The sequence below is a fragment of the Podarcis bocagei genome (genome assembly GCF_964188305.1).
Source record: "Podarcis bocagei genome assembly, chromosome: 16".
NCBI lineage: Eukaryota > Metazoa > Chordata > Lepidosauria > Squamata > Lacertidae > Podarcis > Podarcis bocagei.
The window spans coordinates 26026915-26044476 of NC_138142.1; the positions used below are offsets into that span (position 1 = coordinate 26026915).

General features: G+C 44.3%; 1 protein-coding gene across 1 annotated transcript; it reads left to right on the plus strand.

Moving 5' to 3' along the window:
• The first annotated feature begins 3047 nt into the window (after positions 1 to 3047).
• On the plus strand, positions 3048 to 11059 carry LOC308576319 (arylacetamide deacetylase-like 4). Its single transcript, XM_081175557.1, has 4 exons — positions 3048 to 3380; positions 6859 to 7075; positions 8337 to 8400; positions 10177 to 11059. The coding sequence occupies exons 1-4, from the start codon at positions 3204 to 3206 to the stop codon at positions 10949 to 10951; spliced, it is 1233 nt and encodes a 410-aa protein (XP_081031683.1). The 5' UTR covers positions 3048 to 3203; the 3' UTR covers positions 10952 to 11059.
• The last annotated feature ends 6503 nt before the right edge of the window (positions 11060 to 17562 follow it).

The following is a 17562-nucleotide window of genomic DNA, read 5'->3' on the forward strand; positions in this document are numbered from 1 at the left end:
AATGGAGAAAGAGGAGCGGGGTGGGGTTGGGGGGAGGACGAATAAATGCTGGCCTGCAGCTTTATCTTGATCTCAGAATTAACACTGGCAACCTTCCATTTGGATTTCTGCAATGTGTTATGCAAGGAGCTGAATTCTGAAACTTCAGTTAGTACCAATAGTGACTCTTGGGACATAGATTGGCACTTGGCAACAGATCCATATCTCATCTGGGCCTGGCTAGATCCCAGTCTGTTTTCAGGTGTGCATGTCTGATGTGAATGGGCCCACGTGCGGAGTTCCTTCAGGTATCATGGCCCTAATTTGTGAAGGGTATAGATACCCTTGGGACACGGGTGGCGCTGTGGGTTAAACCACAGAGCCGATCAGAAGGTTGGTGGTTTGAATCCCTGAGACAGGGTGAGCTCCCGTTGCGCAGTCCCTGCTCCTGTCAACCTAGCAGTTCGAAAGCACATCAAAGTGCAAATAGATAAATAGGTACCACTCCGGTGGGAAGGTAAACTGTGTTTCCGTGCGCTGCTCTGGTTCACCAGAAGCGGCTTAGTCATGCTGGTCACATGACCCGGTCACACGACCTGTACGCTGGCTCCCTTGACCAGTAAAGCGAGATGAGCGCCGCAACCCCAGAGTCGGCCACGACTAGACCTAATGGTCAGGGGTCCCTTTACCTTTTTTATAGACACCCTTGCCCTTCCCAGCTGGACCTTAGGATGGTGGGTCCTTCTCTGGGAGCCCCCTGCAGATAGGGTGCAGCAGAGGGCTGCCCTGACCACTCACCTCTTAACACCTGCTCTTGATATACTGCTTGCACCTGTTTGTTCACTGACTTATTGGCCTGGATGACATTTCAAGGTTCTCCTTGGCAGCTCAAAGTTTGAATTCAAGTGATCAGAGGATGGTGAGATCCAACGGCATCTTCTTGCTTGTTGGCCTGATATGGAGAGAGCAGCATAATGTCTTGCCTTTTGTGTGTCCGGGTATCTGGGTTTGACTAGAATTCTGTCGAATGTGGGTATAATGAAATGGACCCATTGCACTCCAAAGGACTTGGCTTAGCTTTTTGCACAGATGTTTCTCGTTGCTAAATCTTCAAACTCAAGCAGATATTATGTAGCAACATCTGCCTGGAGTTATGATGTGACAATTTTGGGACTTCACATTGAGAAAGAGAGAGAGAGAGAGGAAGGGAGGGAGGGAGGGAGGGAGGGAGGAAGGGATATTTATTTTTAATATCTTCTGCATATTCAAATTAACTTAATTTATTCTTCCTTTAAATATATACTCTTTTGAAACTGCAGGTTGTAACAATAATCCTGCCAATGTTCTTATCTGTTTACAATGTATCTGTAAATATTCAATAAACCATTTTCATTCTTTTATAAAAAGTTTGTTATCTGGGTTTTTTATTTTTCTGGTAAGTTTTGCCATTTCTGCATATTCCTTAAGTTTTCTGTATCCATTCTTCCTTCGCTGGGACTTCTACTTCTTTCCATTTTGGGGCAAGTAGCATTATTGCTGCTGTAGTAGCATACACAAACAAGTTTCTATATAGTTTAGGTAGTTCTGTCCCGATAATTCCCAAAAGAAAAGCTTCTGGGCTTTTTACAAACATTATTTTAAACATCCTTTTCTATTCATGATATATCATTTCCCAGTAAGCTTTAACCTTACTACAAGACCACCACATGATAAAAAGAACCTTCTTTCTCTTTACATTTCCAACACTTATTTGATTTAGATTTATACATTTTTGCCATTTTTGCCAGTGGTTAGATACCATTGATAGATCGTTTTCTCTTAAACCATAACATGCTATAAATTTTATATCCATATTCCACAATCGTCCCCATGCTTCCATGTCTATATTATGACCAATTTCTATTGCACAATGTATCACTTTCTCACCCTTTGTCTCCCATTCCAATAATATTTTATACATTATAGACAGCACTTTTACATTCCATTCCAACAGGTCTCTCTCCAGTTGTGATATTTGTTCCCCAGTCCCTTGTAGCCTTTCTTTCTTAAATACTCCATTCAAATGATGATATTGTATCCATGTTGTTAGTTTTCCTGATAATTCCTTATTTTTTATAAATTTATACTTTCCTCCCACTTGTTTTAATAATTTTTTGTAAGTTGTCCACCATTCTATCATATTGTAATCCTTTTATGTGAACCGCCCTGAGACCTCTGGGTATAGGGTGGTATATAAATTCAATTATTATTAATAATAATAATATTCTTTTTCTTTATAATTTCCAACATTGAGTGCCAAAGAGGTTCCCCTGTAATAAATGCTTCTATTTATCCCATATTCTATACAATTCCGCCCCCCTAATTATATGATTTATAAATCCTTTATGTACTTTCACCTTTTCATACCGTAATGAAGCATGCCAACCAAAAATATCATCATGGCCTTCTAAGTCTAGAATATGTGAATCCATTCCTTCAACCAAGAAAGTCAGGATGCTTCTATTTTGTATCATTGCAGCAAATAACCAATGGGTCCAACAGCAGAGGAAGCTTTTATAAATAAATGAATGAACTAAATCCCATTGTATTTCAACTCCCCTCTTTGTATCAGTTCAGCAAGAGGCCATCAATGGGTCCAACAGTAGAGGAAGCAGAGGAAGCTTTTATAAGTAAATAAATAAATGGACTTTATAAATGAAAAGAGGAGTTATATGAGCAATAGACTGGATGGGATTGGTTCCCATTCGTCAGCCTGCACAGCGCCAAACCTCTTTCCTCACCACACTGTTCTGGAAAGTTGCAGTGACCCTCCTGTTGGGAGGCTGCCATTGCAGTGTCGTGCCAGCCAGCCCCACCTGCATTGATGTGCCGCCCCTTTTAATTATCCCTGATAAACTCTTCAGGGAGGGAAGAGGCACAATGATTTTGTGTGGGAGGGCAGGCAAACTCCAATGCACGACTTCCCTTGGGAGGAGAAGATAGGCAAATTCACACCCACCAATGCGTATCCACACCCTGTGCGAGGAACAACAGTAGCTTTCAGGAATCCAGGAGAGCTGCAGTGTCTTACTGGATTATTAAACTATTTATTTTCTTCTCAACTGAGAATTATATGGGTTGGCCTAGGGTGTTCTTTTCCGCATGGCATAGATTGTTCTTCCATAAAAGCCACCACCGTTGGCCAAGGCGAAGTCCTTGTCTCTGTGCCTCTGAGTTTAAGGGAAATGGCGTTTGGTGAAACTCTGTGGATGCTGATATTATATACAACTATTTTCATTCATTTCTTGCTGTTAGTGTGGGGAGTTTCTTATCGTCTTACCAGGACCCACCTGCCTCGAGGACTGTCCTATCGCCCAATAATACTGCTTTACGATTTCTTAGTGGGATATGGATTGGCACTAGTAAGTATATTTTATATATATCATGGGGATGAAGACACCTCTATAAAAGGGGCTGCAACCCTTTAGAGTCAATAAAATAATTTAGAATAATTCTTTTTAAAAATGCTCATTAATTTGAAAATATTGAAACCAATCTGATACCCATTCTTGAATTTCTTCTAACTTTTTCATTTTACATGCATTACCAAAAAACACGGTATGTATCTATAAGTACCCCAATTCTCTTGAATGTTTAATTTCCTTAGTGTTGTTGTTTAGTCGTTTAGTCGTGTCCGACTCTTCGTGACCCCATGGACCAGGGCACGCCAGGCACTCCTGTCTTCCACCGCCTCCCGCAGTTTGGTCAGGCTCATGTTTGTAGCTTTGATAACACTGTCCAAACATCTTGTCCTCTGTCGTCCCCTTCCTTAGTGTACTGGCTTCAATAGGAGATAATCATAAAAGTGATTTCCGTTCAAGTAAATTTTGATATCTGGTCCACTTTCCACAGTGTTTTTATCTCCCGCCCTCTGCTACCCACTACTTTCTTTCTCTTATAAAAGAAAATCATCAAGCTTCTTTATTGCTTCCAGTACCTTAACCACATTTTTCATCAGGTTTTCCATGAACAATACCACATCATCCGCAAATGCCCTCCGTTTGTAAGTTTGAAGACTCACTTGGAGGCTTCGTATATCATTTTCTCTAATATCCCCACACAACACTTCTAAAATAAACAATATTGGTGAAAGTAGACAACCTTCTCTTGTTTCCTTGCCAATAATGCATTTTCTTTTTAAATTCTGTTTACTGTTTGCAAATCACTCTGTATATAATGTATTTATTCCTCTCACAAATTTCTCCCTGAACCCCATTTTATCTAGTAATTCCCACCCCCAACTCCAAGAAGCATTACACTGGTCAACAACAAATTTGTTGTCTGCATTTTTTCAGTTGATTTAGGACAAATCTGATGCGCTGAATCCAAAAATCACATTGGTTTTGCTCAATCAGGTCAAATTTTTGAGCTATGGCCACGTGACTTTTTTTATCTTTTTGTTCACATGTACGCTTGTGTGCAGCATTTTAGAAGAAGTTGGTGGGGGTAAAATGCCATGTCGAATAATTGTTTTGATTGGAAATGATTAGTTTAATGACAAGAATTATTCAGGTCCAATAGTTCTGGCTGATTATGTCGAAAAGGGATCAGTTTAAATTCATAAAACCTCGAAATCTTCCATAAATTGGTGCACTGTTGATGTGACTGGGATCAACAGAAAGAACCGGAGCAGCCTCAAGTATCCTGATCTTCAATCAGCACGTCGTCCTGTAGCTCATTGTGATGAAATTCCAGTGCCTATCTTTGGAGAACTTCCTGACATTAGTGACGAAGATGCCTCCAGTGTTGAAGGACATGAAGAAGAAGAAGATGATGCTCCACATCCATTTTCCCAAAAGGAGTTGAATGATCTAGTTCACGACCTCAGCTTGTAAAGGACTCTGCCGAACTGTTGGCATCCAGATTGAAGGAAAAAAACCTCCTCTCTGACAGTGCTTGCATCAGCTTCTTCCGCAACAGGCATCAAGAGTACCTCCATTTTTTCTCAGAAGAGAAAGACGTGGTGTACTGTGCAGATACTGCGCAGCTTCTGCTCAAGCTTGGAGTGCCACAGTACGAACCCAAAGATTGGCAACTGTCCATTGACAGCAGCAAGCGATCACTGAAATGTGTTCTGCTGCACATCGGCAACCAGTTTGCCTCTATACCCTTGGCTCACTCGAGTACACTGAAGGAGAACTATGAAGCGGTGAAGTATGTGCTGGAGAAAATTGGTTATGATCAGCATAAGTGGTTTATTTGTGTTGACCTGAAGATGGTGAACTTTTTGTTGGGACAACAGTCTGGCTTCACCAAGTACCCATGTTTTCTGTGCATGTGGGAAAGTAGGGACCGTGCTCAGCATTACACGAAGAAGGACTAGCCTGTGCGGGAGGAACTGGTACCTTGCAAACAAAGGAACGTCATCAACGACCCTCTGGTGGACAGAGACAGAATACTCTTCCCACCGCTGCACATCAAGCTTGGCTTAATCAAGCAGTTCACCAAGGCTCTGGACAAGGATGGTAACTGCTTCACTTACTTGTGCCAGGCTTTTCCAGGATTGACCACGGAGAAGTTGAAAGCTGGCATCTTTGACAGTCCTCAGATCCATCAGCTCATCGGAGATCCAGAGTTCGGAAACTCAATGAACGAAGTGGAACTGGAAATGTGGAAGGCATTTGTTCTGGTAGTGAAGAACTTTCTTGGCAACAATAAGGCCAGAAACTATGTAGAACTTGTCAACAACATGCTGACTGCTTTCAGAAACCTCGGCTGCAACATGAGTGTCAAGATGCACTGCCTATTTTCACATATGGACCAGTTTCCTGAGAAACTGGGTTCAATGAGTGACGAGCAGGGGGAGAGATTCCATCAGGACATGAAAGAGATGGAGACCAGGTATCAGGGTCGCTGGGACAGTCATGATGGCCGAGTACTGTTGGACTCTGAAGAGAGACCTCCCTGCCGCTGAGCATTCCAGGAGTTCCAAGAAATGGAAGTTTAAGCCCTGAAGTTTGAAAAATGGTGAAGTAAAGCAACATGCAATTTACATGTACTTACCTTTATCAATGCCCACCATTCAGTTTACAGTAAACCTGACCTGATGGAGAGAAATGGATGCCATTTCCTGATTCAGCATTGCAAAAATACCCTAAATCAGCATTGCAAAAATACCCTAAATCAGACAACATTCAAAAAGTAAAAAATTGTTGCCCATTTATAATTACAATTAAGCAAAGTAATAGGTCTATAATTATTGACTTGGGCTGGGTCATGATCTTGTTTTGCTATCAATGTGATATTAGCATACTAGTAATAATATTAATTTTATTATTTGTATCCCGCCCATCTGGTTGGGTTTACCCAGCCACTCTGGGTGGCTTACAGCATATATAAGCATAATAAAACATCAAACATTAACAAACAGAATATCTTTTACAGACTAAAATAAACCTATAAATCAATATATAATAATAATAATAATAATAATAATAATAATAATAATAATAATAATAATAATAATACCCAAATTAAAATAGCTGCCAATCCCAATGAAACATTTAACCAACCCCATCCCAACAAAAACAAAACAGGGGAACTAAAATTAAAGATTTTAAAACTTTATAGCCAGTTGCCACATCCCAAGAGTTGTTCCAGCAATGCCCCTCTGGCCTCCCAGGATCCCCTTTTAGCTGTTCAAGGTGAGTCTGGGCCCTGCCCCCTAGGCCAGGTAGAAATGGGCCTTTCAGCAGGGAATGGTCTTACAAGTATCGTTCTTCCAAGTATTTCTAAAGGCTGGATTAGACAGTCCCAAAATACTTTTTTAAGTATTAAAAAATTGTAAGTGGAAAAATATCTAATGCTAATTATGCATGCTAAATGTTTTGTTTTAAACAGGTAGGAATTCTGGAAAAAATGGGCATCTGCCATAGATATTCCATAATCAGGGCCATGTGCCTATTCATTCCGATAATGAAGGACTCCAAACTGATCATAAAGGACCTGGTTTTTGATGGGGTGCCTGTGAGGGTGTACTGGCCCAAGACATCACCTGCTGGGAACAAGAAAGGAATCATCTTTCTTCATGGAGGTGCTGGGGTGTTTGGAAGCATCCGTAAGTTCTTTGAAATGTGTTTGAAATTGTTAACTGTACAGTAGAACCTCTATTTACAACCGCCACCACTAGCGGACATTCTAAGTTGCGACCAGAAGTAACTGGCGGGTTTGCTGCCGTTCGCGCCTGCACAGAAGCGGGCAATTGTCGCCCGTGCCTGCTCACAATGGCGCCTCTCCCAGCGACCCGTTTCACCATAAGGACGGGTCTCCGGAACAGACTGTGGTCGCTAGTAGAGGTTCCACTGTATTGTCAGAAGAGAATTTGTCATTGTAATTTAATGTAAAGATCCTGAAATGTTTGCCGTGAACGGGGGTGAGGTGGGGGTGATTTGTGCAGCCTATACATGGTTGTTGTTGTTGTTTTCCACAATTAAGTAGCATATATATTTTATGAAATAATAATAATAATAATAATAATAATAATAATAATAATATATTTATACCCCGCCCATCTGGCTGGGTTTCCTTAGCTACTCTGGGCAGCTTCCAATAAAATATTAAAATACAATAGTCCTTCAGATATTAAAAGCTTCCCTAAACAGGGCTGCCTTCAGATGCCTCCAAAAAATCTGGTAGGTGTTTTCTTCCTTTGACATCTGGTGGGAGGGCATTCCACAGGGTGAAGAAGGCCCTCTGCCTGGTTCCCTGTAACTTCACTTCTTGCAGTGAGGGAACTGCAAGAAGGCCCTTGGCGCTGGACCTCAGTGTTGGAGCAGAACGATGGGGCTGGAGACGCTCCTTCAGGTATACTGGACGGAGGCCATTAAGGGCTTTAAAGGTCAGCACCAACACTTTGAATTGTGCTTGGAAACGTACTGGGAGCCAATGTAGGTCTTTCAAGACCGGTGCTATGTGGTCTTGGCGTCTGCCACATTCTGGATTAGTTGTAGTTCCCGGTCACCTTGAAAGGTAGCCCCACGTAGAGCGCATTGCCGTAGTCCAAGCAGGAGATAACTAGAGCATGCACCACTCTGGCGAGACAGGGTCTCAGCCTGCATTCCAGATGGAGCTTGTAAACAGTTGCCCTGGACACAGAATTGACCTGTGCCTCCATGGACATTAAAAACAGACATTTATGATACAGCAATATTAGTCATATCCAGTCCTTTTTTTCTAGAAAGAGAGGTGCCAGTACTCACCATGAAGTTGTTAAGGTAAGTGCCACACTTTTAAACAATAACAAAGAGGTACCGGTTCTAATAGAGCGTAACAAATAATTGCTCACAGCAGGCAGTGTGTGATGTGTTTTTTCCCCCCAGGAACCTCTGAAATGATCTGCCGTTCCATTGCCCACCAAACTGACTCAGTGGTTATGTGTGCTGAGTAAGTATCTTCATGCTTGTTGTAGCAGAAAAAAGAGTACTGTATTTTTCGCCCTATAGGACGCACCTAGTTTTGGGGAGGGGGGGAATAAAGGGAAAAAATTACATCCCCCCGCCGCGGCTTCAGCGCACCCTGCGCACTGGGCAGCAGGCTGCTATCCGCAGCCTAGGGAGCCCTGCGGGAACTCCCGCGGGCTCCCCAGGCTTGCTGATAGCTTCCTGAAGCCTGGAGTGCGCACTGGCCCCTCTCGCTCTCCAAGCTTCAGCAAAAGCCTGCATTCGCCCCATAGGACGCACACAGATTTCCCCTTCATTTTTGGTGGGGAAAAAGTGCGTCCTATAGGGCGGAAAATACGGTATTTCCCCTCAGTTTCTAACTCTTCCACATGAGCCCAGAAAAAAGCTGATTTTGCCAACATAGTGAATTTGCCAACCTTTAGAATGGGTGTTCATCTTTGTATTTTGATTTTTATGCCTTTGGACCCAATCCCTCTGGCTTTAATGATAAGAAGAGCTCTGCTGGATCAGGCCATTAAACTACTTTTACAGAAAACCACCACATCAACCCATAAAAAGCCATTAGGATTCTTCTCCTAAGGCAAAATGGCCCTGTGGTTAAGAGGGAAAGTGCAGCTGGAGTTAAGGTGAACTTCTCTTTGGCAAATAAGCTCAAGCTGTTCCCAACTGTCCCGTCAGCCACACTTACCATCCAATGAGAGCAGCAATGGGCAATGGGAGAAGTGTCATTTGCCAGGGCTTCAGAGCCCTTTACAAGGCAAGCCTTCCTGACAGTAATGGACATCATCTCTCCCAATGGCTGCCCTCACTGCCTTAATGCACCTTTGGTGCATGATCTGAAGCCTCCTGGCCAAGGTGGGTGAACTGGAGTTCTTGGCTTTAAGGCCATATGGTTTAAAGTGGGCAGAAAGAGTGGGAAGCACTGATCTCAGAAAGGCATGGTGAGACATACTGGAGGTGATTCAGAACTGGGGTTGTTTTCCTGGGATGGAAAAGGAAATCAAGGAAACATTCAAAATATAGAAGTTGGTTATATTAGGCATGTCATGTGGAAAGTGGCCTGGGGAAATGTGTTTGTCGCTCTCTCTGACCTCTAGAACATGTGGACATTCAATGAAGCTGAATGCTAGAAGATTCAGATAAAATAAAGTACTTATCCATCCAGTGCAAAGTTAAACTATGGAACTAATTCCCACAGAAAGCAGAGATAGCTTCCAATGTGGATGGCTTTGAAAAGAGATTAAATAACTGGGCAGAGTATAAGGCTACCAGTGGCTCCTAGCTATGCTGGCTATAGTCTGCCTCTATGGTCGGAATCAGATTTGACCAGCGGCCACTGAGAATGGGATGCTGAACTAGCATTATATTTGGGTGCAGAGCATCAGGCACAGGGGCCGAATGCTGCACTCTGGGCCTCTTCATTTCCCCTCTGACCCCAGACCCCACCCCTGCACCATTGCCCCTCTTTTGCACCATCCTTGAGTGGCATCTGACTGGTGTGAATGTGTCTTGCTAGCTTGGTTGGAGAGTAGAGAAAGGTGTGTGGCTGTGTGTAGGAACCAACCTACTTGTCCAGTGGGAAAGTTCGCATTTGCTTTCCATTTTGCTCTCCGGTCCCACCCACAGCTGACATGTGGCCCCCAGGAAGGTTGCATAGAAAGGAATGTGGCCCTAGGGGTGCCACCCTTGCAATATGCCATTGCAGGAAAATGCTGCAAAGTGTATGATGAATGCTGATGACATCTTGCCTTCTCTTTAGGTTTCGTTTAGCTCCTGAGCATCCGTATCCAGTCCCTGTACTGGACTGTTTAACTGCTGTAATATACTTTATGAAAAATGCAAAGGAATACGGAGTGGACCCCAGCCGCATTGCCATTGCTGGGGAGAGTATTGGAGCCACTTTTACTGCAGCCATTTGCCAAGAACTGGTGACCAGAGAGGACCTCCCAAGAGTGCGAGCTCAGGTCCTCATTTACCCATTCCTCCAAGGAATGGACTTCAATCTGCCATCCTATCAGCAAAACCATTCAGTTCCTCCTATGTTCCGGAAAAGAACTGTCAAAGTTGGTTTGACATATCTCACTGGGAAGACAATGAATGTAGATGGAGTTCTGAAAGGCGCCCATGTCCCTCCTGATTTGAGAGAGAAATACCAAAAATGGATAAGTGCTGATAACATTCCAGAAGAATTTAAAGCTAGGGGCTACGTTCCTGTAGCACCTGCTCCATTTTCAGAAGAACTTTATGAACAAGTTAAAAGAGGTAGTGAGACAATGTTTGCCCCCCTTTTAGTGGAGGATGACATAATCCATCAGCTCCCAGAGGCTTTCATTCTAACCTGTGAATATGATGGATTCCGGGATGATGGGCTGTTGTACAAGAAGCGGCTAGAGGACCACGGTGTGCCAGTGACATGGTATCATGTTCAAGATGGATTCCACGGAATAATGGCCTTTGCTGGTTGGGGGCCACTTGAATTCCCAAGCACACAGAAATGTTTGCAGAATGTAATACAGTTCTTAAAAGGTTTATAGAAATGAATGACCTTCTCTGTCTTCCAATGGCTGTCTTCTGCTTCTGTGGAGGGAAATTTTGTTCCTCATTGTGCCAATCCTTAAGTTAAAAGAAAAACTCAGGTCCAAGGATTTGTCAGGCTAATTTATTAAAATCACCATTGTGTTTGTAAGTACATAAGCAAAGCTCTGTTGGACCAGGCCATTGCCCCACTTTGTCCATAATCCTACTCCCACGGAGACCAAGCAGGTGCCTCCTGAGATGCCCACAAACAGGACCTGGGTGCAAGAGAAGTTTCCCTGCTTGTAATTCCTAGCAAAGAGCATTAATACTGCATGCAGTAGTAGAGGGGAAACATACCCATGGCCTCCTCTATGAATTGGCCCAATCCTCCGTTAAAACCGTCCAAATGGGTCACCAACATTGCCTGTTGTGTTTGCTAATTCCAATGAATAACTGTAGTGCCAAAATAATTGGAACATTTTAGAGACTGAGGAGACATCATGCTTGTGACATTTAATTTATCTTATACAGTGGTACCTCAGGTTAAATACTTAATTCGTTCCGGAGGTCCGTTCTTAACCTGAAACTGTTCTTAACCTGAAGCACCACTTTAGCTAATGGGGCCTCCTGCTGCTGCTGCTGCGCCGCCGGGGCCTGATTTCTGTTCTTATCCTGAAGCAAAGTTCTTAACCTGAAGCACTATTTCTGGGTTAGCGAAGTGTAACCTGAAGCGTATGTAACCTGAAGTGTATGTAACCTGAGGTACCACTGTATTTTAAAAACACACAAAATAACAGACTGATGTCAAAACAGAACACCATATCTATCTGTGCAAAGTTACTTCATGACTATCAGTGCTTTTTTCCTGGTAGTACTTAAGGGTGTACACATTACCTGCACATTTTTTTCTTGAAGAAAAACATTGATGGAACTATCCATTCTCCAACCTAGCAGGGCACCGCATTATTATTATTATTTTTAACCAGGCCGCTCATGTATCTCCCAAGAGTGTTTTATTTTTATTTTTTTTAAATGATATTTATTGAGAATTTAAAATTACAGAGAAAAACAAGAGAAAAAGAAAAAAAGGGGGAAAAGGTAGACAAAAATAACAATTGAACAATACAAGTCAATAAAAACCAAAGTCAAAGAAAAAAAACAAACCAAAAACAAAACACACAATACATCAAAATCAAAAAACAAAAATAAACAAAAAATGTAAAAGCAAATCCAATATTCTCAAATCCTTATTTTCCATTAACTTATTTCATCGACCTCCTCACACCTCCCTTTTTTGTATTCTAGTTATTAATTATCTCAGCAAATCCTTTCCATCTTTCACAATATTCTGTCATTAAATTGCCTTAATCTATTTTAACCTTATCTTACCATAAAAAAACCTAAAGCTTAAAACTTAAGTCTTATTTATACCTAGTTCTTTTAAGCATAACATATTCTTGCATAATTCTTTTTAACATTTCTACTAAAGCCAAATAATTTCATTCCAACATTTTTCTAGTACTCATTAATTTTACGGTAATTTCCTAAATAAATTTTTAAAACTTTCTTCCTATCTTCATCCATCGTCTCTTCCCTGGTCTTGGGTTTTGTCAGTCCTTTCTGTCCCATCCATCTAGTCCATCAACCTGGTGACCTTCTATCCGAGGCTCTTAAGTCTTTTCCATGTCCCTTCCGCAGGTCTTCTTCATGTTTGTACCTGTACTTTACTTTGTCTTCTGCTGATCTTATTCTTAAATTCCTTCCTTTCTCTTGGGGAGACTCCCACTTGTCAATATCTTTGTCCCTTCTCGACAAGTCAGCCCATTCTCCATAGTCGACACTGAAATCCATATGATATTTAGAAGCATGTTTCAAAGTCCCTCCAAAGTTAAGGGCCCCCACAACTCCCAACTCCCCCTGGCCCAAAGCCAAATTCGAAAGGTCAAAACATCCCTGCATAGGGGGATCTATCCAGCTTCCCATCTCCAAGCCCAACAGAACTCCATCTCTCCAAATCTGGCTTTCTCCAGATTCATTCGTCAGATCCAACAACTTATGTTCCTGCAGGGCCGCAGCTCTCTCCATTTCAACAACTTGAGGTTCAGGAACAACCTCCTCCTTTATCTTCTTCACCACTTGATCTGCCAAAGCACATTCCTGGATTAATTCCTGAGTAGGTTCTATGTAGGTATTCACTGTTTGTCCAAAATTTCCGACTGCAACAGTCATCAAATCCATCTTCTCATGTAGCTATTCCAGTAAAGCACTTGTCTTGCAAAGAGCAAGCACTATCGCTTGTTCTAGGCACATTCTTGTTCAAGGTCAAAGTCTGGTCCCACGATCTTTAATCTCTACAGCTGCAAAGCTCCCCAGATCAACTCTAATAACAGTTTCACAAGCTCCCTCTAGGGGAAACAATTTCTATTTGCATCCGTCTTTTTAAAAGCAGATCTAGCAACAAAGTTCCATTCCTTTTTCAGATATTTTGTTTCTTTTAAATGCAAGAGGGAACATAGGAATCAATATGTTTCTCTTTTTTAACTATCTGTCAAAAACGTTTGTCCACAGTCAATGAACTTCCCAAAGCGTCCGTCCTGACACCCCACTCCCAGGTTCAAGACGGTGGAAATTTATCTTTCTTTACTCTCTCTTCTGCAGGTTTAAACAGTCTAAAAAGATTCCCCCCTCTTCTCCTGCTTCCAAGGGGGTTTAGTGATTTTAAATGATGAAAAATTAATCCTTTACAGACGACTTTCCAGACTCTAGCTTGCAATGTCTTTGCTTCAATCTATTTACAAAAGCGGAAGGCGGACTTCCTGTTTAGACCTTCCCGCTTCGGTGCCAAATTAAGAAATTTCATAGTCCAATTTTCCGTTCTACTCACAAGCAGTTGTTTAAAATCCAATTGTCCACAGGAGAAAGTCAGCGCTCTCCGGCAACAGCAATGCGGCTTCACTGCGTGAAAAAAGCAGTCGATTCGAAGCACCGCGCCATTCACCCCACGTCGCTCCGGATCCCCAAAACCGGGTTTCCCCGCGAGTAGGGGAGGCCTGAAAGGTGCCAGCCGAATCCCACATCCACAGGCTTCTCCCGCCTGTGGTTTTTAATGGGTCTCCGCCTCGCCGCGGCGGTCCAGACCCTAATTCTCACGAAGCGGATTCCTCCCGATCAGAGGAAATCCGCCATTGCCAGAGGCGCTAACCCGGAAGTCTCCAAGCGTGTTTTAAGTAGTGGGTCCGGCAACTTACTTTACTGCAAGAAGATCTCATCCAAACTACTAACAAACCTGATACCCGAGAGTTGCTCCTGTGAGCTAAAAGATGGGTCAGACGAACAATTTCAGAGGTTAACCCCCCCCCCACAAAGTTCTGTTAAAGGGTAGCTTGGATGAATATTCCCTTTTTTCAAATGCTTTTTATTGATTTTTTCACAAACAAATAAAACTTAATTTTTTACAATCAACATTTTGTGTCGTCTTATTTACACTGCGTAAGTTCACGCCCAGACTTCCTTCCTTCCCTGCTTCGGTTTTCTTAATTCTTAATTCTTCGGTTTTCTTAATTCTTCTCTTGCAGATTCTTATTTACCCTCTATTCACATCACAGGATTTATGTTAACCCTGCTAAAGTTTTTAAACTTCTACAGTTAATTCTTATGTATGCAACAAATTTACTCCACTCTTCTTCAAACTTTGTCCCTTTATGGTCTCGAATTTTATAAGTCATTTTAGCCAATTCTGTATACTCAAAAACTTTGGTTTGCCACTCCATTGCCATTGGGATCTCCTGTGATTTCCATTTTTGAGCCACAAGAATCCTGGCTGCAGCCGTGGCATATTGAAATAGTTTACGATCCTCCTTTTTCACCTCCTCCCCTATTATCCCTAATAAAAAAGCCTCTGGTTTTTTAAGGAATGTATACTTAAAAAGTTTATTCAGGTCATTTTATATTAGATCCCAAAACTCTTCCATCTTTTCACACGTCCACCACGCTTGGATGAATATTCCCAAAAGGGACAGAACCTCCCTCCCTCCCCCACCCTTCCTTTTGCATGTCAAGAGAGGCTGGCATCCTTCCTCATCAGACCCCCTTCACTTGGTCTACCCACTTCCCACACCCCACACTGAGGAGCCGCAGCGCCGCCACCCCCAGAATCCCCCCAAAACCAACCCTGTCACGTGTCAAAGGCAAGGGGTAGACGGGCACCTCCCCAGCCTGCAGCCTCCCTTCCCATCCCCTCTCCCCACCCTGCCCACTGCTGGCACTCAATTCTCACCTACGATGATGCCTTGGTGTCGCTGGCTCTCCTCACATCCCAGGCGGCCTGGGGTCTGCTCTGCCTTTTGGGAGGAAAGGGGGTCTCTTTCAGGGTTCTGACAGACACCCTGCCAGGGGCAGAGGAAAGGGGGTGAGGTGGGGGCGGGCCGACCCCCGGATGTCACCACTGAGGGTGGCTGGACGGTAGTGCACCTGAGCCACACATCCCTTCTGGGAGTGATGCGGTGGCTTGGGCGCCCGCAGGCTCTGCGCTGCCCCAAATGGTCCACCCGCCACCTCCCCCTCAGGTGTAGGGCGGCTGAATGGGAGGAGGCAAGCAGACTCATCGGAGGCCCTGTGGAGCGTCCTGACCCGGCTTGCGCCACCCTGCCCCACGGGCAGCTGCTCCTGGGCGCAAGGCATGTGTGCCACCCCAGGTGCCTGATTGGCTTGCTCCGCCACTGCACCCTGGGAGATCTTGAGCATAAGATCATGGATTGTAGAATTGGGTCATTTAGCCCAACCCCTGCAATGCAGGGATATGCAGTTGGGTCATTCCATGGCCAGTGATCCAGGGACTTTTACCTTACCCTTTTACATTGCTTTCATTTTCAGTTTCCTAAAAGTAGAATAAGAGAAGGTCCCAGATATCTTTTTTTATTTTAAATCCCAGCTCGTTTTGTGAGCTTCTGGGTCATGTGGCCAGCATGACTAAGCCGCTTCTGGCGAACCAGAGCAACGCACGGAAACGCCGTTTACCTTTCCACCAGAGTGGTACCTATTTATCTACTTGCACTTTGACATGCTTTTGAACTGCTAGGTTGGCAGGATCTGTCATATACGATATGACAAACGCTAATCCTAGGTTGGCAGCAGAGTCAGGAACGTTCCCTTCCAGCCTTGCTGGTGCTAGAGAGAGGTTACAGCAATAATGCAAAGCAGGTTGCAGTGTTTTGTACATCTTGCATGCCCATAGCTGTCAACTTACAGATTTGAATATAAGGAACCAGCAGCCTCGAAAATAAGGGATCAGCAGCCAAAATAAGGGATCACAGGTCCCAAAGTAAAGAGCTCAGCTGATAGCAACAGTTCTGCTACTCCTCGTTGCCAAAGTTGCGCTTTGTGCGTGGAGGGAAAGCGGCGGGTTTAACCCTTTGCGTGGAAGCCTGCTCTCATTTCATTTTAAAGCACATAAATATATAACAGTTATCCCCACCTCCTCGCAATCTCCGCTTTTCTTTTTCCCCCAACTGCGATGGATGACGAGAAGGGCAGGATGCCAGCAGCGCAAAAAGCATGGCACAACAAGCAAGCCGCGTGGGAAATGTGACCGGGGGCGGGGGGGAGTGTTTCCAAGCCTCAGCCCCCGCCCCCAAAGCAATCACGGAGAGCGACGGCCGTGAATGAACCGCCACCGCCCCCCCCCAAAAAAACACAGACATTGAGCAGCAGAGGAGAGAGCAGCAGAGGGGAGAGCAGCAGAGCTGGCGCAAGGCCCCAGCCAAGTGGGCAGGGCTCGAGTCACCCGCAGCCCAGAAACTGGACGGGGATGGGAGCAGAGAAGAGAGAGACCCTGTCTGGGCAGAGGCGAGGTCACGTGGCGGGGAGCCGCGCTCACCTCTTGCGAAAGAGAGGGGGCGGCAGAGGGTCTCTCTCTGACGTGTCACACCTCCAACCAAGCTCCCGGAGTGCGCATGGGCGCGCGCCCCCAACACAGTTGGAGCCTCCCTCCTCCCTGGCCGGCAGGGAGGGAGGGAGAGGAGCTGCTTCTTTTGAAACCCGGGAAATTTAAGGGACATTATCAATCTGGGACAGCAGCGGGACATGGCGCTGGGATGAGGGACTGTCCCGCCAACTAAGGGACGCTTGACAGCTATGTGTATGCCTCCTTCCAGCCACTCCTGCTGCTATGCTGGTGCCAAACATATTGCTCTGCTTTCCTTTGGACCATATGAGCAAGGCTGAGAGGTGGATCTTGTTTTCTGGGCAGCCCAGAACCTCCACACACACTGCCTAGGCTTGCGCTCCCGGGAAGTCACTTTAGTGCTGCTGGAAGCCATGGGTGCACAATGACAGGGGTTGCAGTTGAGGGGTTTGGGCAGGACACTTGTTCCTTGTCAGCTTACACTGAAAATGCCAGTAGATAGAAAAAAGGAGTGGTCCCTTTGCCCAGCGACTCCAGCCTCTCAAACCTGAATAGTTTTGCCTTTCTGCTTTTGCCTTTTGTGCTTATGGAATGTCAAGATGAGCTGGGAAGTAGCTCAGTGGCACAGCATGGAGGGCCCACCATGTTGCTGTGATGGGATTTGTGGGAAGGATTCCCTTGCAACTTGTACCACAGGCCAAGTATTCAGGGCATGAAAAGGAAGTA